Source organism: Nansenia antarctica (assembly GCF_963989245.1).
Source record: "Nansenia antarctica genome assembly, chromosome: 5".
NCBI classification, from domain to species: Eukaryota; Metazoa; Chordata; class Actinopteri; order Argentiniformes; family Microstomatidae; genus Nansenia; species Nansenia antarctica.
In genome coordinates this window covers 17214523-17239546 of record NC_137690.1, presented here as the reverse complement: position 1 = coordinate 17239546, position 25024 = coordinate 17214523, and the positions used below count along the sequence as shown (strand labels likewise).

At 44.5% G+C, this 25024-nt stretch overlaps 2 protein-coding genes across 4 annotated transcripts in view; both read right to left on the bottom strand.

The window, feature by feature from the left end:
* Positions 1 to 906: 906 nt before the first annotated feature.
* plekha2 (pleckstrin homology domain containing A2) lies at positions 907 to 9782 on the bottom strand. Of its 3 annotated transcripts, none has more exons than XM_080530877.1 (12): positions 9580 to 9782; positions 5808 to 5968; positions 5528 to 5584; positions 5298 to 5346; positions 5018 to 5115; positions 4055 to 4189; positions 3858 to 3935; positions 3336 to 3404; positions 2764 to 2834; positions 2529 to 2592; positions 1855 to 1932; positions 907 to 1588 (listed from the first exon to the last, which is right to left on the bottom strand). In XM_080530877.1, exons 2-12 carry the CDS (start codon positions 5946 to 5948, stop codon positions 1121 to 1123), a joined length of 1308 nt encoding a protein of 435 aa, XP_080387003.1. In that variant the 5' UTR covers positions 5949 to 5968; positions 9580 to 9782; the 3' UTR covers positions 907 to 1120. The 3 variants fall into 3 exon arrangements, with proteins under 3 accessions (XP_080387003.1, XP_080387002.1, XP_080387004.1); XM_080530876.1 differs by having other exon boundaries at positions 9592 to 9782; XM_080530878.1 differs by having other exon boundaries at positions 907 to 1522; positions 9592 to 9782.
* A 6537-nt stretch (positions 9783 to 16319) lies between these two features.
* The window catches only part of LOC308157814 (transforming acidic coiled-coil-containing protein 1-like), a gene marked incomplete at its 5' end in the record, with an annotated part of 23819 nt that continues 15114 nt past the window's right edge, over positions 16320 to 25024 (bottom strand). The window contains 10 exons of the mRNA XM_080531415.1: positions 16320 to 17563; positions 18823 to 18943; positions 19147 to 19253; positions 19529 to 19689; positions 19785 to 19828; positions 20084 to 20160; positions 20239 to 20373; positions 21422 to 21474; positions 23521 to 23605; positions 23842 to 23896. Of these exons, the coding sequence (XP_080387541.1) occupies positions 17495 to 17563; positions 18823 to 18943; positions 19147 to 19253; positions 19529 to 19689; positions 19785 to 19828; positions 20084 to 20160; positions 20239 to 20373; positions 21422 to 21474; positions 23521 to 23605; positions 23842 to 23896 (907 nt within the window). The 3' untranslated portion in view covers positions 16320 to 17494. The remainder of the gene's footprint in view (positions 17564 to 18822; positions 18944 to 19146; positions 19254 to 19528; positions 19690 to 19784; positions 19829 to 20083; positions 20161 to 20238; positions 20374 to 21421; positions 21475 to 23520; positions 23606 to 23841; positions 23897 to 25024) is intronic.

The following is a 25024-nucleotide window of genomic DNA, read 5'->3' as shown; positions in this document are numbered from 1 at the left end:
CACACAAGGATTTAACCATTCTCAATTTTAAGAGAGCAAATCTTGAAATGAAGAGGTGAATTTGAATTAACCATAGTAAAAATAAAATCAAGCTCATAAAAATGCTTGGTCAACAATGATAAGGCTAGAACATATTTTCTGAATGTTTGTACCGTAGTCTAATAGCTTCTACCTGAAACCTGATTTGCTTGGCTTTAGCAATGCATAGCAATGATGAGTGAGTAATATGCTTGTACTGACACACAGTTCAATGTCTTGATCAGGGTTAATATGTTGTTCTGATATTCAATATGTTGTTCTGATATTCATATCTGTCTGTCACTTTCATAACGACTTCAGTTTAAAACTGTTCACAAGCATAATAAAAGCATGGTATAAAGGTGCTATTGATTCCCGATTGGTGCATCTCCATCTGGACCAACACTGATACACTCTAATGGAGCTAAGTCTTCTGTGTTTGCTAGCACTAACCTGGGCCCTATTCAATCAAATGTTACCAATATCCACACAAGCATTTCTGGGTTCACAGATTAAATAAAACGCTATCTACTGTAATTTAGTTTTCTTTCAGACATACTGTGCTACTTTATTTGCTGGGTTAAACAAATAACATGTTCAACTTCCGGTTGAGCTTTTTGATTGAATAGGGTCACTTTTTGTAAAAAAACAGAAAAGAAAAGAATACTAGGCTAATGCTAGCAGAGGGTGCTTGGTAGTTGGTAGATAGATTTCCACAAGTGCACATATCTTCATCTGAGTACCTGTGAGAACTTTACATTCAAGTTTTCAAAGGAAATCGTACAAAACCCTAAGGTACCCCTTCACAGTAATTCACCCAATACTAATACTGTTAACCCTTTGGTCATCCCCCCCTCCCACACCCACACGCACACGCACACGCACACGCACACACTTCCCCATCACTGACTGCTGCTATCCGAGCTCTCTCACACAACGCGGCTCTCATTACCTGTCTTCTCCACATGACACTGACAGGAAGTTAACAGTCACTACCCAGCCCCATCAGTTGAACTAGTCACATTCATTTGATAAAAGGGTTTCAAAGTCTTCAAACCATGGAGGCACTCAAACATACAGTATGTTGTAGATGTGGGTGGTTCTAGACGTCGGTGGTGCGGATGCCGTCGTCGTCCAGGGTGAAAGGGAAGGTGCGATTTCTGGGGGCCTGAGGCTGTGAGCGGTGCCTCCTGCGCCTGCTAGATAGGGCTAGGCCTGGGACTACTGGGACTGCTGGGTCCCCCGGGCCAACAGCTGGAGCTGGAGGGAGTCCACAAGGGGTGGGGTTCAGAGAGGAGAGGGATGTGGAGGAGTTGGAAGAGGAGGAGGAGGAGGAGGAGGAGGTGTTGGTGGTGAGAGAGGGCATGGTAGGTAGAGAACTGAAGGGTCTGTCCTCGAACTGCGTACCCAGAGCAGAGCCCTCTCGATGGGGCACAGGAGTCCAAGGCTGCCAGCCTGGTGCCACCGAACAGGACTTCATCAATGAGGGCTTCTTCTCGTCACCCTGACGAGCACGGAAAACAGGGGCGTGGTTATTGTGGCGATACAGAGAAGAGGCACGTATGAACCCCTAAGAGAGAGAAAGAGAGAGAGAGAGCGAAAGAGAGAATGAGGAGATGCAAAGAGACTGTCACTCTTGAACACAATGCAGTGAACTGTCACTTGATCCATCAAACCAAGTTTTTACAACCTTTAGTGATGAGAGCAGACAGCAGTTTGAGCTAAGAACAGAAAGCCCAGCCCAGGTGTGGGAGCGTGGAGAGAAAACAAGGGAACGTAGGGAAAAGGGTGATGTAAGAGAGAGCAGAGACAGAAGAGGGAGAGGAGAGACCTTACCGTGGCCGGGCCTCTGAAATCCTGTATCTTCATCTCGATGTCTCTAATCCAGCCCTGCATGTCCTCTGGAGTGTCTGTCTGCAAACATACCAATTAATATTATTAAACAACAGTATGGGGTTGTTGTACACCACACACACCTCTTTGATCTGTGTTATGTAGGGAAGTTGAACCAGTTACCATTACATACAGTATATATACACATGTTTACCTCAAACACTACCACACAGTGATAGCGCCAACACATGCACACACATGTACCCACGCACCCATCCACACACACCCACACAGCTTCCTCTCTCTGATCTGAGTGACCCCAGCCGTCAGTCAGCTCAGCTGTTCTCCCGAGGGGACACACAGGATGTTAGTGTTCTTATGGTGTTTTTGACCAAATGCACAGAAATAAACCGTCTGTTTTTAGAAAAACACAACTAATGCCACATGTTAGGGACAGAGCTTTCAGAGAACATAACCAGCTGGCCCAGCTGATACAAACATGCCCCAAACACGCAGGCAGGCAGCAGGCTCGCGTGCGCATATACACACGCACACGCCTGAATCAGTGTTTCCAGCATGTGTGAACACGATGAACTATAGGCCAGTCTCAGACCTGAGCCAATAGGAAAATAGGACACCACTGATCAGGAAGTGAGTGATGGAAGCAGGACATTTACCTGGACGTAGAATATTCTGGAGCTGGTGATGATCTCAAACAGGTTATCTCTCATTAACAGATCCCTGAGATAAATAGATAAGAAGACTGCATTATACTAATGTCACACACAGATACAGATATCTGATTATTGATTAAGCGAGAGGGAGGTTCTTCTAGGTTGGAGGGAAGTGTGAGAAATAGAAGGTTCTAGAAGATTGGAGGGCAATCAGAGCAACAGAAGGTTCTGGACTCACCCAGATTTGACCAGACACTCGTGGACCTTCTGAATGTCTCTTAGAGGAACAGCTCTCAGGGGCTCCTTATCCTGAAACAGACAGAATCACGTTAGAGACATCTTTTGCAAGAGGTACAGCCAAGAGGGAGGGAGGGGGCAGGCAGACAGACAGACAGACAGAGACAGATAGCCAAAGCCACAGCCACAGAGACACAGAGAGACACAGAAACACACACACACACACACACACACACACACACACACAAGCAAGTCTTAAACTAAACATCTAAACTAAACTTAAACATCTGTCACGCATTTCAGCTTGATACAAACACACTCAATCATCGAGCCAAAGATCCACACAAAAGCAGAAACACAGTAAACACTATGTGGGTTAATTCAAATGTAGAGGACAATGTTCTTCCACAAATGGCTTTGTCTTGGTTTTTGTAATTACACATCACTAGTCTGAAGAGTCACACAGAGTGACACATAAAGAGGAGAGGAGAGGAGAGGAGTGGAGGAGAGGAGAGAAGAGAGGTGGAGGAGAGGAGAGGGGTTAAGGAGAGGAGAGGAGAGCTTTGATCTCACCGTCTCACACTTGTAGTAACTAACAGCGTTGTCGTCCAAAGTGAAGAAACGTCTCTTCCAACTCTTCCTCTGAAACACACAGAGACCATATTATACACTATCTCTGAAACACACACCATATTATACACTATCTCTGAAACACACAGAGACCATATCATACACTATCTCTTCCTCTGAAACACACCATATTATACACTATCTCTTCCTTGAAACACACACATATCCGTCATACACGTATACACTTTAAATGCAAAAGCTTGACAAGCAAATAAGCAAATAAGTATAAAAGTTAATGAGGGTCTCTCATGAACCGTAAAAAATCAACAATGAGCGTCCAGAGATACTTATGTGCACTAGCGTAATAAACCTTGTGATGTCACCTTGTGAGTCACAGGTTTCTATTCCCTATAACACAAGGAGAGAGAACATGAAGGTGTGTGTGTGTGTGTGTGTGTGTGTGTGTGTGTGTGTGTATGATAAATTAGGCATGTATTCACTGATAAATGAGGTGTGTACACTCACCACATTGCCCTGTTTGACACAGTAACCACACCTCAGCACCCCAGGTCTCCGCTCCCCAACCTCCATCTCCCCCTCATTCTGCAACACCCACACCATTTAAAATCATCATCATCATCATCATCATCATCATCATCACCACCTTTGGGTTAGACCACAGAATCTGGTGTTATGGGGGTGTTTGGAATGAACGCCATTACCTGGTAGATGGGTGTGTGCACCACAACTCCACCAATGATCTCAGCCTTGTAGGCCTGCTGCCTCTTCCCCCCTTGAGCATCACTGGTTGCTGTGGTAACAGCACATATTGGCCTGCCATGGCCGGCCTTAGGAACCTGCAGAGACAAGAGCAATTACACATAGTCAAACACAAACACAGGAACTAACTTTAGTCTTTACAACAACAGCAGATTTACTTGAAGGATTCCTATGATACTGTTATGTAGGGTAACTGGGTGATAATAGTATATGAAAGAAAAACTATACATACTGTACATTTAGAGGTCTGGACATAAACTATGAAGAAGTGTATAACACACACGCAAACGCACACGCTTCGTTGAGGCAAACAAAGCTCACATGTACTGTGCAGAGGCCAAGAAAGAAGAAGTGAAAGAGTCAGAACTGTTGTTTCCAGAACAGGTGAGTAAGCAAGAGAAACACAACAGTGAAAACACACCACTCTGTCTGAGACATCTGCTGCCTCTGTCCACCTCCGATAGATAACACAAACACACAAGCAATGTGCATGCATGCGTGCGTGCGTGAATGCACATTGCTTGTATGTTTGTGTTGTCTCTCTGATACATGCATGCATACTCAGACGAACACAATAAAGCTGTGTGTGTGTGTGTGTGTGTGTGTGTAACGTGACCAAACCAAACCACAGACTGCTTCCTAGAGTGATACGGTACAGCGTGTGTATGATGTCATATCCTGTCCATGATGTAACACAGATTCATGCACAGAGCTCTCAATGAGATTCAAAAAAACATTCGACACACTTGCACACTTGGGAAAACAACTGTTCCTGTAGTCCCATGTACTGGGTGTGCTATTCAGGGCCCAGTTCACCTCCTGGGGAATCAAGAGATGCGCCTACTTCATCTCACTCTGTAGTGTCACGTTAGAATAATGTTGTATGCATGACTACTGGTACTTACAGTGATCTTGGTGGCCTTGTTGAGAGCACACACCCACTCCCTCATGTCAGCAGGGTCGTTGGCTTGGACAAAGTAGCGCCGAGACACTGAATTGATAACTACAGGAGGAAGGGAGCATCATATTATAAATATACACCAGAAAAAAACATACTACTGTATATCACAGCAGTGACCACTATAGGGATTGTGGACTGTATGCTGAGGATACATGGTGTAAATACATAGATACATGAGTGTGTATTACATGCACACACACACAGGCACACACAGACAGACTCACCAAAGCAGAACTCAGTCTTGGGCTTCTGTTTCAGTGTGGCCTCGCTCACCTGACCCGCAAAAAGGACACTAGATTAGACCATGTGTTTACTGATTACATTGATGTCAGTTAAGTTTGACACTTTCCTTTTCAATCAGACTTATCAAGATCAGTAGTCCGATTGATTAACCCACATGTACTGCTCCATTGTGGGTTTATCAATGTGAGGCTGAAATGGGAGGGGTGGTTACCTTGGAGATGTAGGTCAGTCTTAGAGTCCCGACGGCTGCGGTCCCGCTGGGCAGGTTCTGTAGGCAGAGAGGAAGTTACACACCCACAGAGGGTCAGCTTCGGCTCCCTGCTCACACCAAGGTCACACTACTCCTATGAGTCAATCTCACTTCCTCTTTAGAGGTTGCGTGTTTCTAGACGGGCCCCGCAGGAACACACACATATGAGTATGTTTGTGCGTGTGTGTGTGTGTGTGTGTGTATGTGTGTGTGTGTGTGTGTGTGTGAGAGTGTTAAGTACCTGGGGGTTATCCATATACCACAGCAGTGTGTTCCCCTGTGTGTCCAGGATGAAGTACCGTCTCTGGAATCGGCTGCTGCTCTCCTTCTCCTCGATGTCCAGGAACCCGCACACACGGTTCTGCCTGTCCATGTACGGCATAGTGCTCCTACCACATATCACTGAGAGAGAGAGAGAGAGAGAGAGAGAGAGAGAGAGAGAGAGAGAGAGAGAGAGAGAGAGAGAGAGAGACAGAGAGAGTGAGAGCGAGAGAGAGAGAGGGAGAGAGAGAGAGAGAGAGACAGAGAGAGTGAGAGCGAGAGAGAGATAGAGTTCTGCTGGGAGGTATTTATCTTGCATAATAAAACAGACATAGATACATACAGTACACCCACCCCAACACACACACACTCAGCAGTTTTTCATGTGACGTTATTGGGGCAGCATAGCTAACCCTGAAGCCCGAGGCTAAGCTGTGGATTCTACCACAGCCAGAAATTACAGACTACACTACAGATCTGCACACACGCACATTTCAACTGGCCAGGGAAAGAGAGGGAGGGAGAGGGGGGGGGCCTTTCACTCAAGTTCATCTGGAGAGGTACATTCATATATATGGAGCCAGTCATCACCACCAGGTCTCATCTGTTAGCTGCCTGTTAGCTGATACAAAGGCTACAGGATTCAGCCCAATTCCTCTGGTGGAGCGAAGCCAAGCCCCATCACTACAAAAACATCTGCAATAATCACCCACTCAATGAAAAGAAGAGGAAAGCAAAATCATGCTGCATTCCAAAGGACCTCTGTCCCTCAAAACTGAAAGAACTGGATGAATATAATAGCTTTATCATGCTCTCCTATAGGCTAGGTGGATACACCTAACAGATCCTCTCAGGTAGGCATGTAGTGCCTAGTCCTAGGCTTAGGGGATAGGGGGATAGCTGAGATTCAGAATCAACCTGCTGGAGACCAGAAGGAGGCCAGGGAAAGTACAATGACCTCCAGGGAGACACACTGACATGACATCACTCATGACTCTGCTGCAGCGCCCTGGTCATGTTTCAAGAGGAACTTAATTATTACCAGACTGATGTTGCGGATTGTATGGACATGTGTGGACACACACGCACACACTCAACAACTTCCCCTAACAGATGTCCATAAGAACAAAACACACACACACACACAATTGTATAAATAGTCTATTTTGGGTTGCCAGCCATTAAAATCTCATCATGTTTAGGTCTAGCCAGCCCTGCCTCCAACTCCTCCCAGCTCTGGGCCAGATCATGAACTGAATTGAACACTCACTCACACACACACTCACTCACACACTCACACACTCACACACACACACACACACACACACACACACACACACACACACACACACATACATACATACATACACACACACACACACACACACACACACACACACACACACACACACACACACACACACACATTTAGAAAACCACCACTTGCAGCATCAAAAAGTCTGCATCTGTTTTTGGTATAAAGCATTGCAGCAGTAAGTCTGAAATAACATGTTGGTATAGCTGGCATGGTAACCCTTAAAAAAAGTAGTTTCCAATCTACTGCTATAGTTTACAGGACATAAGATTTATTCAAACTTAGACAGCCAATATCAAACATGGTTGATAGTCTGTTGTGATTCAAAGTTATCAAACGTTAGGGTCCATCAACACATTATTCCACTAAAATGAACCTAAGCAGTGTTGGGGAGTAGTTCCACTACATGTAGCTCAACTGTTAGTTAAACTACATTTTTCTCTAGTTTGGTGGTAATTAAACTAAATAATTGCCATGTAGCGGTATAGCTAACTACTGTCAGAGGGCTGGATATAACAGCCAATCAGCGGCCTCAATATTACAACCAATCAGAGGGCTCAATATTACAACCAATCAGAGGGCTGTATTTAACAGCCAATTAGGTGGCTGTATTTAACAAATAGCAAATAAAAAGGAATTTCATTATTATTCCAGCCCTTGGACTTCAAAACACCCTACCACCCCTATTTCCACTTGGTAGCATCTCTCTCTCTCTCTCTCTCTCTCTCTCTCTCTCTCTCTCTCTCTCTCTCTCTCTCTCTCTCTCTCTCTCTCTCTCTCTCTCTCTCTCTCTCTCTCTCTCTCTCTCTCTCTCTCTCTCTCTCTCTCTCTCTCTCTCTCTCTCTCTCTCTCTCTCTCTCTCTCTCTCTCTCTCTCTCTCTCTCTCTCTCTCTCTCTCTCTCTCTCTCTCTCTCTCTCTCTCTCTCGACTCAGTAGTCTTGTGGTTTAACTCAGGACCAGGACAAAACGCCACAGAAAGGTTGTGGCCAAACTTAAGCAAGTATTAGTTATGAAACTACCCAAGTCCACAAAGCTAATATACTTTCCACAGCAAAGTCATCAAAAACAAACTAAAGAACAAGGTGAGTTTGTTTGCTAGCTAGTTAACTACCTACCTAGTAGAGAAGATGTCTCATAGCTATCCGGTAGCCATACTTTTGACTCTGATAGTCTTGCAACTATCTACATTTAGCTAGCTAAATATCAGCGTCATTTAGACTGAAATGGCAACTGTTAGCTAATGGAATAAGGGAGCTTGCAAGATTTGGATGAAGGTTGGTAGTCCTAGATTATCTATCATTTCAAAATTGGGGGAAAATATGCATAAACACTAATTGAATGCATTATCTGAATAAATTGCATAAGGAGCTATTGTGTACAGGTAGCTCATGAAATAAATTGTATTAGAATAACTAGTAGATCACAAGAGGTGTACTACAGGCATATCTCTGCCAACTGGTGGAAATACAGTATATTATAACTGCATAACATACCACACTGTACCGCCTTCATGTTCAAAGGACACTAGGGCATTTAAGAATTGGTATATAGTTACCTGGACATCTTTTAAAAATATATTCGTATCATTATTTGCCTGTGTTTTAAATGTGTCCTTTTAATTATCAGAGGACGCATCCATCACAATCTGAGGAAATTGATACACTGCAGCAAAATTATCAGACTTATTCTTTAAATTCAACACTGGTCCGTGTGTTGCATGTGAGCAGCATTTCAGTCAGATAAGAACAACATTTGTTATTTGGCTTAGAAACATGTTCTACAAAGTGTTTCAACCAATCCTTTTTTAACAACCGACTCCAGAATTATCTGTTCTTGCAGTGATCTATTCTTCTATTGAACCTAAGACCATCAGGAAAAGCAGTTCATTGTCAGTGCGTGAGATTAGAATTATAAGGTTCTATCTCCGTTTAGGGCAGTTCAGAGATATTGAGCGTCAAAGTTTTTACATTCCATTATGTTTCGTGAGATGGAACCTTTGTATTTTATTAATTACTAACTCAAAAATGTCAACATTTTAAAAATAACACCACACAGTCATTAATAAACACCTAATGGATCAGATTATGTAAAAAACTCAATTTTGACAAAAATGGAGATAGAACCTTATAATTCTAACGTCACGAACTGGTACCTGTCCCTTCTGAGACTCTGTAGAAGCAGATTGGAGGTGGCCTGTTTGACACCTACTCCAAACCGCTCTGCCGTCTGTTTGTATACTGCAATTCAGCCTTTTGCCTACAAGTATGTACATTTTAATAAACCAATATCTCTCTCCAGCAACACCGCACGCACCGGCGCACGGAAACACACACACACACACACACACACACACACACACACACACACACACACACGCACACACACGCGCGCGCACACACACACACACACACACACACACACACACACACACACACACCTCGAAATTTACCCGCTTCTGACAGTAGGACAGTGTGCGCTTCGATCGTCCGAACTGTTCCGAGGGCCGAGGATGTCTCATTCGCATGGCAAGCTGCTAAAGGTAAAGTTTAATCCAAGTAGTGCCTAGTTCCAGTACACATGTCGTGAGTTGACATGCATCTATCTAACTATATTATCTCTGACATATTAGTGCGTGATCAAGCCTGCCAGTGAGCCGTCGGAGCTTTTTTTCCGGGTAGAGACCGTCGCGATTAGAATAAACCAACCCCGGATATGATCTAGTCCTCCTCTGCTCTTGTCCTCCTCTGCTCTTGTCTCTCTCCCCTCCCTGTCAAAATAGGCCACTGATCGGAACAAGTTGAGCACCGAGCCTTAGCAGCCCATGTCTTTGTTGTCCAGATGTCATTTCTCCAGAGATATACACTTGATGAATATACATAAATAGTACTGGATAACCTCATCTATTTTAGAAAGCAGAGCGAAAATAATTAAAAGTTAGGCATTTTATCTCTTCTCTTCACCCCCTTTTCAGCTGGCAGCACTGCCATGGGAACTGGGTCAGAGAAGATTATATGATTAAGGATTTCACCATCCCCCCCTTCCTCTGTCTCAGCTGACCAGCCTCACCAGTGAGTGGACATCTCCCTGGGCTCAGATAGAGGAGAGACAGACCCCTCTTGAATAGAGGAGAGAACCACAGATGTTAACCTCGATGCATAAGGCCACTGTGCCCTGCTTAGACTCAGTACAGACACTTCCTGAGTGAGGGTATACATGTTACATTGTACATGTAACATTACACTGTAGGCATTTGGCAGTGCCTCTTATCGACAGTGATTCAAGTAATAGTTTGGTTTCAAATAATAGTTTGAACGATGAATTGAGAATCAAGGACCCCAATTGAAATAAGCCAGTGGCTTTCTTGGGTTTTTATCCTGTTAGTTGACCTTGTATGTAATATGTACTTTCATGTACCTACTTCTGCAAATCTTCTAATAAAGTTTTCAATCAATCAATCAATCAATTGGCGAGACAATCACGTATCACACGTTTTATTTATAAATAGCTGCCAGCAGCCATTGTGCTAATATGATAGGTATGAGATAGGTGATGAGGGAGTGATGGCCAGTCTCCTCTGCTTGAGTCTGCTTGTCTGATGAAACAGTGTACAGCAACACTTGTTGTAACAGTCACACTCAGACCTGAGCCTGGGCAAAGTGGCAGAGAGAGAGGAAAGAGACAGGAAATAAAATGTCTGTAGAGGCAACTCAAACTCTGAGGAGGAAGTGTGTGTGTGTGTGTGTGTGTGTGTGTGTGTGTGTGTGTGTGTGTGCGCAAATATGTGAGTATGCTCTGTGGTGACAACTGGAGAACTGAGGGGGAGGTGGGTGTGGCCTGCTAACTGCCTGTAAGCAGCAGAACATTACCTGAGTAAGTGACCACATTGTTGCAATTAGGTCAGATGTCACAGAGCTGCAAGAGAAAGGTTTCCACAGAGGACCCCTCTGCTGATGCTGACCCTGACTGAGTATCACTTGTTGCATTTTCTACTTTCTAACATTCACTTGTTTTTTCCTAAATTTCGTTGTTTGGTACCTGTACTGTAGCAATGACAATAAAGTCCATTCATTCATACAAAACACAAGGAAGGAAGACATTGAAAGAGTAAGGGTGCGGTAGCATATTTATTTAGAAATAATCCTTGGTGCAGAAAATATGAACAATAAGTGCTTTTATGTCACCACACATATTGTTGTGTTCAGAAAGTCTGTCTTTTTCAGAGTTCCCTGGCATATGTACATGGTTACTATGGGACTGATCCAGCCTCACATGCCCACCAAAATCTACTGAAACAATATAGTAATATACCATTATTTCACACTGGATGGAGCCAAAATATGGCTTTGTGCACACACAGCACCTGCAATCCTTTACGTTATATGTCACATGTTACATGTTTAACATGTCCCTGATAAAACATATTGAATTAATTAATGTGTAAATGTTCAACCAAGGTCAACCAAGTAGTCTCCACAATTTCAGGTTGTAATCCCCATACTCACACACACATACACACCCACACACACACACACACACACACACACACACACACACACACACACACACACACACACACACACACACACTCTCTACCATCGCCAAAATTATGTACACTCACCAAACCATCTACCCTCACTAAACCCACTACCATCACCAAACCATCTACCATCACCAAACCCACTACCATCACCAAACCCTCTACCATACCAAACCCTCTACCATACCAAACCCTCTACCATACCAAACCCTCTACCATACCAAACCCTCTACCATACCAAACCCTCTACCATACCAAACCCTCTACCATACCAAACCATCTACCATACCAAACCATCTACCATACCAAACCATCTATCATCACCAAACCCACTACCATCACCAAACCCTTTACCCACACCAAACCTTTACCAAAAACCCAAACCCTGTCGTACATACAATGGACTGGATACACCTGGAAGGGAAGGGAAACACACATGGATGGATGGATGCATAGATGAGGAATTAATTATTACATTGTGGAATGGAAGGCAGTTGTCCGAAGTATTTAGAATCGGCTGAGGGCCATGCGCAGTATCAGGGCCCCTAGTAGCAGGACAGGGCTGGAGGCCAGGGCTCCAGCTGTGTTGCGACCATAGCTGTGGCTCTTATGGGGTCCATTACAGTTCTCAGTGAAACAACACTCAAACTTGGCTCCAAAATTGGTAGGGTTGTGGGCCCTCTCACAGAACGCCTTGTAGGTACATGACTTCATTACAGTGTCTGAAACACAACAGTGGAGAGGAGAGAAGAAGAGAAGAGAGGAGAAGAGAGGGAGGAGTGTTAGATAGACTTCAAACTGATTGAATGGTAACTTCTGTCAACCACTGTTTGACCAATGTTCCTACTAAGTCCCCCAGTCCCTCTTGCTCTCTCTCTCTCATTCAGGGCTGTTGTTGATAATCGTTGTCGGGAAATTGATTAAGTAACCCCAGAGATGAGTGGGCTGAGCTATCACACGCCCCCCCCCACACACACACACACTGAATGTACTGTAATGGTCATTGGGGTGGCGTATATTGTACAATGTAAGTAAGTAAGTAAGTAAGTAAGTAAAGCTTTATTTATATAGCGCCTTTCGTACATGAAATGCAACTCAAAGCGCTTTACAATAGAACATATACAACCAAAGATTACAAGGAAAGGAAGAAAAGGGGGGGGGGAAACGAGACACAACAGCAGGGGAGGGGTGGGGGAAGGGAGGGGAGGGAGGGGTTACATCACCCTCTGTAGAACATCTTCTATCTAATCGGCGCACTGTAGAGCTTTTCTACTTTTCTAAACAAATGCAATGCAAACAAAACAACACAGGACAGACAGCAGTGCAGGCTGCCCTGTGCGGCGCCATATATGTCCACAGAATACTGTAGAGAAGGGAGGGGGGGGTGGTGGCGGGGTGGCATGGGCGGGGGGAGGGAGATAAGGTGGGGGATGGGGGGGGGGAGAGATAAGGTGGGGGAAAGTCTCGGGAGATGTTCTGGGTCAGTCCGACCCGTCTTCGTAGAGCAGCAATCAGTGTATACAATGTATATTGTACTGCATGTGCTGCTGTAACAGGATCTGTAGCTCCCTTTCTAGTACATGTGATTGATCCTGCGGGAATGAAGGGGGAGCTATTTTGATTGTTGGCTACTGCACACTGTTTGGCTTAAATTGAACTTTGTTTGTTTTGGAGTGTGTATGTAGAGTATTTTCTGTTTGAACATTGACTGTGTGTGAAGGAACATGTGAAATTGACATTGTGAGAGGAGAGATTGTCATAAAGGACAATGTAGTGTATCCCACACTCTATGACCTTGTATGACCCATGGTTGATTGTGCTGAGCAGTCAAATCTTTCCAGTGCAATGGCAATATCAGCAAACAGTGACTCAGGCTCAGCCATAGACAGATAGGAGGAGCAGTTTATTATTTGAGTTATAATGCCATCTAGTGGCCAAAGAGAATACTGCATACTTTGGGAATGATAATCTTTGGTTGTGTTTGTGTGTGTGTGTGTGTGTGTGTGTGTGTGTGTGTGTGTGTGTGTGTGTGTCATGTACTTACTAGATCCTGTGATGGTGGAGCAGGCATCGGCGTGCTGTGGGCATGAAGCAGAGCCCTCTCGATTACAATCGTCGTCATTGGACGCCACGCATGTGTGACACTTGAGGGCATGGCCTTGGCAGACGGAGCAGGAGAGAGCAGCTGATATGAGACTAAGCCGCATGTAGGTATATGTATACAAACACACACACACACACACACACACACACACACACTCACACTCACACTCACACTCACACTCACACTCACACACACACACACACACACACACACACACACTCACACACACACACACATACACACACGAGAAAGCAGTAGAAGACTGTGAGGAATAACCTAGGAGCCCTCTGTTGTATAGCAACATTATCTGAGACACAGTGACTACCACAGAATTATATGGAACACATACTGTATGTCATTATTTAATATAATATCTCGACCACAAAGTCATCACTGTACATCATTCACTTTAATTACACTGCCCAGTAGAGCATGTACTGTACAGTTTTGGAATTTCAACCCCACACACTGTTCTCTTATCATTTGATACACTCAAGGGCTTTTACCCTGCACACATTCATACACAATATTCACACTGAAGTCCAATGCTGAGAGACAGCTCTGTAACTTCACTATGAGGTGAAACCTTCATAGATATGAAGACTATAACTAGGAGTTGCAACATGATAGTCTTCACCTAGTTTTACACTAGGTAAAAAACCCACCATTGGGGATACAATACCCATACTTAACTGTGGACCCCAGTCCACAAGATAACTACTGTAGGACCACCACCCTCCAATACAGTTTCTGAATAAACCATGGATCCCTATTCACCGCACCCCCTGCCCCCTACCAGAGTGACTAACCATTAGCCTTCATCTAGAGACTTACTGTGGAAGACCAGAGAGAGCAGCAGCAGCAGAGCCAGGATAGTCTTCATGGTGGCGTATGTACAGTGTGTGTGTGTGTGTGTGTGTGTGTGTGTGTGTGTGTGTGTGTGTGTGTGTGTGTGTGTGTGTGTGGGTATGTGTCACTGGACGTTTACCAGTTCAGTGCAGGAGTGTACAGTGAGAGGAGGCTGAAGCAGAGAGGGAGAGGGGGTGGGGGGTAAGGGGGCAGAGAGGAGAGTGTATGAGGGCATTAAGGTATTATTTGTAATCCTCATCAATGCTGCACAGCCAGCACCCTGTGGTAACAGACTTAACCAAACAGGCTTTAACAGGACCAGAGTCATCAATACCCTCCAGACTTCTGGATCTATTCTACACAGAGCTTCTAATTGACATTAATTGCTGAAAGCAGTAGTTCACAAAAGCTTGTACATGGCAACCAGCTTTTCCCAATGTTTTCTTCATCACAGAGACTAAATATGCATATGACCATCATACTAAAGCTGGATATTAATTTTAGGCGCTCTCTAATGTTTCCCCATTACAATGACCCACTAAATAAAAGATTAATTTAAAAGTAGTCAGGAACTAGCTGACATGGTGCCTGAGTACATAACATATACTAATACTGTGTAGGGCCTCCCTTTGCTCTCAAAACAACCTCAAGTCTTCATGGCATTGAATATATTGCAAACATTCCTTTGAGATTCTGGTCCATGATGACATCATTCCATCACACGATTTTTCAGGTGCACTTTCAAGCTGTGAATCTCCCGCCGTAGCACATCCCAAAGGTGTTCTATTGGATTTAGATCCAGTGACTGGGAAGGCCACTGAAGTGTGCCAAGAAAACATTTCCTACACCATTACACCACCTCCACCAGCTTGGACTGTACAAGTCCTAAAAACATAAAATGTTCAGTGAGTGTACATATATGTGTGTGTGTGTGTGTGTGTGTGTGTGTGTGTGTGTGTGAATGTGTACAGTATGCGTGTCGGATAACATTAGCTCTGTGTTTGGAGATCGTTGAGGCTAAGAGGATCAAGGGGACACAGATGACGACACTGACAGCATGCTCGCAATGCTCCCTTTTCTAATCCTCTCTCTTGAGTCAGGCTCCATCTCACAGCGACACAGGGCCATCACCTCAACAGTGAAAAGGGCCTTAGCGTCTTATTCAACTGTGATCTCAGCCCAGTGGTTTACATAGTGTAGAACGGGCAGGGAATGCTCATCAACAGCCACAGCAAGGACTCAAATTGGAGGATAAGCAAAAACGCACGCACGCACGCACGCACGCGCACACACACACTTATAACTACGGTCATATTTATTCAAGCAGAGGTGTACACACACGACACATATTAGTCAACATGTCATTAGTACAGCTGTATGTGTCTTATTCTCACTTTACAGATAATGATAACACTTCAAAAAGGGTGTTATGAATGGCACGTCTTGCATGAATAGACTACCGTATGACATCCTCTGTGTAGTCTGGGCAGAGGGAGAACTACTGGGTTTGCAGTAAACATGACTCAGCGTCATGGCAGGGTAGCAGCGTAACACCAATGGCTGAGAATGACATGGCATGAATATACATATGCCACAAATGACACAAACCTGTGCTGCACTAAAACATAGTCATTTTAGGAGCTCACACAATCCCTGAACACCCCCCCCCCCCATATCAACTGTCTAATCTATCCTCTGTCTCTCTCACCATCTCATATCACCTCTCTCCTGGACAGTGCATGTCAGTGCATAAGAGAGATTGGTTTCTAAACCAACCGAGGAAGCATTCTCGTCTCCTGTGAGTGAGTTATGGTTAAAGAAACAACCAAATGAAACAGTTGCAGCTATTAAACCTCTCCTCAAAGTTACAATATTTGTTCAAACATATATACAAAATATAGTCTTTGTATTAACTTAATCATTTCCAGTTTTGGAGCATACTGTATTACTCTGTGTTTCCACCCCACAGTTGTGAATGAAGCTCTAACCCGGTGGAGTTTAGGTTGGGAGAGCAGAGCCCAGAGTGGTGCAGGAACTGATCTAAGCCTGTTTAAACCACCTAAAGCGTGAATACAGAATACAGCTCCAACTAATAACACAAGGCCTCATATACAGGTTCATAAAAGCTTTATATTTCCCTGGACATTCCTACACCCCCCCCCCCTGTAATAGTGCAAACTAAACTTCACCTTAGCCCTAACCAACGTCCCCTGAGTCCCCCTGACATATACTGTACATGGATATCTCTGCAAAAATGTTTTTGCAGGTGTGGAACGAAGTCCTGTACACACACAATAATACATGTTTTGCAAGGTATCATCCTCAAATAAATCTATGGAAGCACAAACCTATACAATGCCAAAAAAGATACTGACATGAAGTCCTTGAAATACACCAGGCTACTGCTACAGGAGAAGTTGTTGAGAAGCTTGGTCTTGTCTGACATCTTTACTCACTGGCTATTGTTTATGTATGTAGAGTACTTATGTATGTCTAGGCAGGCAGGCAGACATATGGATGAAGAGGGCAGACAGACATATGGATGAAGAGGGCAGGCAGGGTTGGTGTGGTGTGTCTTCTTGCCTGGAGAAAAAATGACCAAAACAGAAATAGCAAATGCTACTCTATTCCACATTTAGTCTGCGTGTGGCTCTACAAACGTAGTGGACTCTATGGGGAATAAGGTGTCATTTGAGGTGTGCCCATAGGGTTTACGCGTAAACAGCAATCTCCTGGGTGGCAGACTGAGGGCAGGGAAACAGAGCTGCTAATTGGCTGGAGGCATGCACAGTGGTATGCTATATAGGCTGTAGGCAGGGCTGAAGGGTCAGGATTGGTCATTTCAGATCGGAACAGAATCTCTCAGTCTGTTTTTCCCATTTTGGCAATCAGCTCATCACAGATCTTCGTGAGCTCCTCAATCTCCTGATTCTGTTGAAGGATAACATGGCACACGTCAGGGGAAACACTCTGACTGACTTAGCATGTACAGTGGCGTAGCGCAAAATCCCGGGGCCCCCCCGCAAGGTGGCGGCGGGGGCCCTTTCGCAACGGAGTAAAAAAAAAAAAAACGTGCGTTTTTTAGAGGCCGATGCGTTATTGACGTTGCGAAATTTCGCAATATGCACTCTACATTATAAATGCTTGACTTAGCAAAAGGTACAAACAAGTGAGAGCAATAACTAAAACCAAATGGTAGACTAAATCAGTAGAATGTATTATAAGTAGAAAAGTACAAGCTTTATTTCTTTTAACAAAGTGTGGTGTGCACAGCAGCGCGATATCTGTAAACATATAAGCTGTAGACTCTCCGCTAAGGGTTGCCAGATGGGATTGAGAATTTCCAACCTAACCAATCTAAAAACTGCTAAATCCACCAAAAACCAGCCCATCTGACAACCCTGTCGCCGCTGCATCAGAGTCTACTTGTTGCGTAAAATTGGCCAGGGTTAGTCAAATCCTTTGTTGGACATCTCGTTTCTTAAGTCCTGGTATATTGTGGCATTTCTTTACTTTTTGCCATCTGGTCTAGGAATACCCAGGGAGACGCAGACAGCAGAAGTAGAATAGAATAGTAGAATAGAAAAAGAAGCAGCTATATATAGCCTAACCATGCTGAATTATGATGCACTGACAGCCTGTGACTGTGAACCTGGCCGGACCCTGCCCTTCTGCCTGAGTTTGAGTATGATGCTGCCCAAATAAATGTTATTGTTTAGTGCTGTACGCTTTCGTGGTATTATATTGTGTGAATTATCATCTGTATGTTGTTTTTCTTTCACTCCGAATGTCCGAATAGAGAATCTACCACCACCTAAAGAATGCTTATTGTACTTTGTATTGTATTTTCGCTTGCTCATTTTCCTTGTGTCTCGCTGCCTACGTGTGACGTCAAAGTCATGTTGCTATTGGATACGGCTAACTATGTATATCTTTTTAAATATAGGCCTAGATATTAGAATTAAGCTTGACACAATGAAGGGCCACTTATTTTCTTTGTTTCATATTTTTTTAAATTATAAAAATAAATAAATAAAAATGATCCAATGTTAGGGGGCCCCCTAGTGGCTGGGGCCCCCCCGCGGTGCGTCGCTTGCGGGCCCGTCCGCTACGCCACTGAGCATGTAGCGTAGAATGTAGAATTTCTAGAATTAGAATTCATTCTCTGGTGGCATGTAACATTGTGTTACCTTCTGCTGCAGGGCTCTCTCCAGAGATTCCACCCTCATCTGCTCCTTCCTCAGACTGGCTGTCAGAGCTAGACCCTCCGAGCTGGCCTTGGCCCGCACCTGGGCTATATCCTCATTAGCCCTGAGAGAAGGGGGGAAAGAGAAAGAGAAAGAGAGAGAGAGAGAGAGAGAGAGAGAGAGAGAGAGAGAGAGAGAGAGAGAGAGAGATGGGGGTTGGTGTATGTTTAGTACTCTTCTCTCCATATCAGTTTTTTTTTTTTTTTACTTCCCCAAAAGGGGTTTCAATAGGTTCCTTCTGGTTCAGTGGCAGAGGTTCAATCATACTTGTCAAGTTTTTCCTCGGCATGGAGTTTAAGTGTCTGGTATCTCTGCTCCTCCTGCTTCACTCTGGCCAGGTACTCCTGAGCACACTTCTTCAACGCCTCCTCATTCTGGGTGGGAAACAGAGTGGCATGACAACATCAGTGCACACATCCAGCAGAGAGATAATTCGACAGGATACAACGTACTAAGTTAGCATTAATTTGTCCTTATTTATTGAGATATAATCTGTGTCTGGCATTGATATCAACCACTATAGAAATGAGTCTTCCACTCCTCCTGTGAGCTCCTATTCTCTCCCCAACCATCTCCCCTAAAGTCCTCTGTGTTCTAACTCTTACACCACTACCTCCCTACCCCTTAACCTTGAACCCTGAACCCTGACCTTCTTGAAACCGTCCAGTGTGCTCTTCATGTTCTCATAGCGGCGGAACATCTCAGACAGCGAGCGCTCTACAGAGTTCAGGTCCGTCAGCGCTGCATCCTTCTCCATGGTTACGGCCTGGTGAGACTTCTGGGAACTCATGTTGTTGCGCTGCTCGTCCTCTGAGAGAGAGAGAGAGAAAAAAAGAGTCACTGTTATCAATGGAAGGACTAGTATCTAGGTTTGGATCAGATACAGGTCAAACATCTTCACTCACCGATCATCTGAGCGATTGTCTTCTCATATTCTGCCACTATCGTCCTGTAAGAGAAGAGGAATGGCCTGTGATGAGATGATACCTGCTACACTCTGTCCACTGCTCAGTACATCATCAGTCAGCCTTACAGTGCAAGTCAAGAGGAGGCAAGCAACGTTTACTATCAACACATACAGTGGGAGAATAAGGCACAGGATTATACTGGTGTAGTGGAACATTCTTTGTAGTGGGTAGCTCTACAGAGCGTATGGTTCTCTTTTTGGAGATAATTCAATTGTAGTGTAGTCATTCTGTAGTACCTCATTTCTAACACTTCCTGTCTGCTGTCCTCATACTTCATCTTCCAATCGCTGGCCTCCACCTCCTTAGTAATGATCTGAGAAGAGACATTTATTTTTTTAGCAGATTTGTACACGCACCCATGCACACAGTCACATTGTGCGTACAACTGTACCTCTTTTCTAATGAGGGTAAGAACCGCTGTTTTCTCCGCCTCACTGATGCAGATGGAGTCTAGAACCTGACTTCCTGTCGTCTGTGAGTCACTTCCTCCCAGATTGGTGTTTTTCATCTTGCAGGGGTCCTCATACTGTACGGACCAGCAGGGTGGGTGAGAGGAGTAGCAAGGGAACAGAAGAAAGGGTCAAAGTACGGTAGTGGTTTTTAAACATTTTGCTTTGGAGCGCTGCTCAACCTCTGACTCTCTGTATGGACTCTGTCATTTACAGTTTGTATACTCTGGCGCCGTGTGGTGGTTAGGGTTAGGGTTAGGGTTCTCTTCTCCCTCCTCTCTTCTCTCACCCTCTCCTCAGACCGCTCTTTCCCTCTCCCCTCACCCTTCGTTGGATTATAACTTCCAGGCATATCCTAATCCCCTGGATGATAATCTTAATCCTCCTGTCAGCCGAGGAGCCAGGCATGATGTCAGACAGCATGAGACAGAGGCTCATATGCCGTGTTGCAACAGGGGAGCCTCATGCTGTGGTTCCGTATCTTACTGATCCTTCTGTATCATTACTGTGTCCTAAACATCTAGGAATGGATTTATAGACTTGTATAGACTGTGGCCTCCATCTTCTGTAGAAGCAGTGACATGCTACTGTATCAGTATCCTACTGTTATGCAACTATGAATATTTCACAACAGCAGAGCACACATCCTGGGAGGGAATCCATTCAAGGCCAGAGATAGGCTGGACAAGTGAACTGGTCACATGGCACTGGTCTGTATGTCACTCAGCAGCCGTCCATCTAGCTGGGGTACTGTGCTACGCCTCCTAGTGGTGACCAGAGAGATCACATACTGTCTAGCAGAGCCATCATCATCATCATCATCAGATGATACTTCAGTTTGTGTGTGTCGTTTATCCCGGCTGTACCTCTGCCGTCTGCATTATGTTGCTAGTGGATAACATCATATAATTGGCAGCCTTGTAACTACCTCCTATTCGGCAGAAGCTACATTGACCAATAACAGTCGTCACAATTGCAGAGTTTTAACTCAAGATATCTAACTGAACCACTAGAGGTAGAATCATCATGAACAGATGAATGGGATGCTGACAAGCAGCAACCTAGCTTTAGTAGGCAAAAGTCTCTTTGTAAGAGTGTGTAGATGAGGCATGGCTGTGTACTCACCATGGAACAGCAGTCTGACTCCTCTGGTCTGGGTGACACACTGCACTCTGGACCTGAGAGATAACAACACACACTTAAAATAGTACCCCACACACGCACGCACGCACACTCTAGTGCTGGAATTGTTCCAAACAATTACTTTTGAAAGTTTTACTCACAATGTTGGTATAGTGAGGTCATTTATATGCACTGTTTGTAAGTCGCTTTGAATATGGCAAAGATGATCCAGCAGGGGGCAGTGCATGCATGTAGCACAGAGAATATGACATCATCTCCTTGCAACAGCCACCCTAGCTCATAATAGAGCATCTCTCCCACAGAAATATCACATCCCTTTATTGTGGATTTTAGTCATATTGACTTTCACAACCTGTTTGTATGGTATGAGTTAGCTTCTGCTTCAATGTTGACACATACAATCTGAATAGCAGTGGAGAAGACAGAATGTATAATATTATACATTCTGTCATAAATAGAATATGACTAAAATCCACAATAAATTGCAGCACTTAATGTGTTGTAATGTGTGTTATCGAGAGCATTTCAACTTTAATTCCATCCCTTGGAATCAATAGACTATTCAATTATGTTCAATAGCGGCTGTGTTCTCTGATGGTGACCCACTCCTCAGGCATGACTACAAACATGAAGGGAAACACAATAACCGTACTGAGGCCAGCTCAGCCCAGCCCACATCAGCACAGCTCAAGCTGTGTCATGTGTAGCCTGGAGGCACTATTGATCTAATACAGTCTGTCTGCTTCCTGTCACACCACAGTGCCTGTGAGAAGGGACAATCCATACAGACCTCATAAGGCACAATCCCAGCTCTAGTTTCTAGTACGGTACTGCTGCCACACACAGCCAAACCTCATGATGATTACTGAGGCGGTCACCCACAATGCTTCAGTCAGGAAGTGAGCCCATCTTAATACAGAGATAATAGTTCATGTGATTTTGGAATATCTTAGTTTTTGTAGGGTCTCTGATTTGCTTAGGAATCATACACACTGTGTGAATCAGGTTGTCATTACAAACTGAGCAAATAGAGAGGAACAAAATTGCTCTGGAATGCTACCCTAAGGCCTTGGGAGACAAAATTGAAGGGCTGAGAGGAAAAAGCACAGTCGATGGGACAACATCATCTCAGTCACTCTACAAAACTGTCTGGACGTGTTTATTTGGTACTACAAAGCATTACGTTTAGTGAAAATCCAGCACATGCAATGCAGTTTCCACACCATCCCTTGTGTGAAGAAAAGTGGTGGCCGCATCATGTTACGGGTCCGTTGGTCATAGGCAGGGACCGGGGAGGTTGTCAGGGTCAAGAGACAATTTTGAAATTTGCTGAGTTGGTAGTCACAGCCTAATCCACACAGCGTGTAACTGATTCCTATGCAAACTATAGACCCAATAAACACAAACTATAGACCCTATAAAAACAAAGATACTCATGCCCAAATCACATCAACTATTATCCTTGCACTCAGATGGACTCAATTGAACTTATTGAGTGACTTGTTGACAACATTTTTGCCTTTCACCTAATTTAAGGAGCATCACAGCAAAGGGGGTGAATACTTATTGACCAAGACATTTCAGCTTTTCATTTTTAATTCATTGGTAAACATAAAAAAAAATACAAAAATACACTTTGACATCATAGAAGCCTTTGTGTAAATCAAAAATGGTTGTAAAATCGTTTGTATTTGTATCGTGAATACTAAAGGCACTGTATATGAAAATGGTGTGTGTGTGACTGTTGTGTGTGTATGTGTATCTGTGTGGGTTTGTGTGCGCGTGTGCTATGGGATATAAGCGAAGTAAAGATAACCAATTCCTGTCTGACATTGTCTCTGTAGTCATACCATCTGACCTACACTGTGTGTGTGTGTGTGTGTGTGTGTGTGTGTGTGTGTGTGTGTGTGTGTGTGTGTGTGTGTGTGTGTGTTCTGCCTTTGGTCACAATCCATCCCTGATTAGAAAGATTGGATGAAACCCAGCAGTGCTGCAGAGCTTCAGGACTGTTACTCAACAGCCCTGACATAAGAGACTCTCTACAGAGCACTTCATTGCATGGCTCAGTGTAGAAGACTCACTGTGTTGGTCCTTGTCTGCTTTGACACACGCGCTGCTCGCCAGCTTCTCCTCATCTGTGGCATGGCCCTCACGATGACCATCCTTCTATAGGCAGAACACATGCATACACACACACACGCGCACACACACACACACACACACACACACACACACACACACACACACACACACACACACACACACACAGAGGGCAGTAGTGTGTGTGAGAGGAATGCTGGGGTTAACCTGAGGTCATGGATAGGTACACAGTAACATAATGTTCAACAGGTTCATGTACCCATTTACCGTACAGAACACACATTAAGACTATTAACCCTTACCTTTCCACTGACATCCTGCAGCGGAGTCGGGTTCTTCTTCACTTTACAGGAGTTCCTGAAGATAAGGAAGAGGAAGGTCAAGAACAACATCATCATAACTAACTATAACAACCTCATACCTGGTCAGCTGTGTGTGTGTGTGTGTGTGTGTGTGTGTGTGTGTGTGTGTGTGAGTGTGTGTGTGTGTGTGAGTGTGTGTGTGTGTGTGTGTGTGTGTGAGTGTGTGTGTGTGTGTGTGAGTGTGTGTGTGTGTGTGAGTGTGTGTGTGTGTGAGTGTGTGTGTGTGTGTGTGTGTGTGTGTGTGTGTGCGTGTGTGTGTGTGTGTGTGTGTGTGAGTGTGTGTGTGTGTGTGCGTGTGTGTGTGTGAGTGTGAGTGTGAGTGTGAGTGTGAGTGTGAGTGTGTGTTTGTGTGCGTGTGTGTGTGTGTGTGTGTGTGAGTGTGTGTGTGTGTGTGTGTGAGTGTGTGTGTGCGTGTGTGTTGCCCCACGGTAACAGTGTTCTAAAAGGCACCAAAGCAGCCCAGACCATACTGTGTAAATGCGAGACAGTATTATGACAGCAGGAGAGAAAGCAGGCGTTATGGTCAGACCTCATTCCGTTGCTCTGTGTCTGTGCTGAGCTCTGAGCTAAACTGTTGAATTACAGCATTACAACTGATTATTGGAATATGTAGTTGTATGTATGTATGGATGTTGCCCAATAGAATTAAGAGCAGCTAGCAACCACTGCACCAAGAATTAGCAGGTTCTACAGGGAGCATAATGAACAAATGTGTTTGTTCTCTCTCTCTCTCTCTCTCTCTCTCTCTCTCTCTCTCTCTCTCTCTCTCTCTCTCTCTCTCTCTCTCTCTCTCTCACACACAGTTATTGAGGTCAGGTTGATGATGTAACAGGCTCTAGGCGTTGCCTGGGAGAAACTAATGCATGGGTGTTTATTAGGACAGCTGCAGCAGAGACCATCGTGAAGGACACCGAGCTCCACAGGTTAGCAGCAGACAGCACTAGAGAGGTCTCTGGGACAGCTATGCAGGGCACAGTACTTACAGCAACACACAGAGGAAACGGACTTGCTCAGCAGTCCTGATGTCATACAGAGAGGAGGAGAAACGATGACAGGTGTGGGGAGGAGAGGTGTAGGAGACACAGAGGGAGGGAGGGAGGGAGGGAGGGACGGAAGGGGCAGA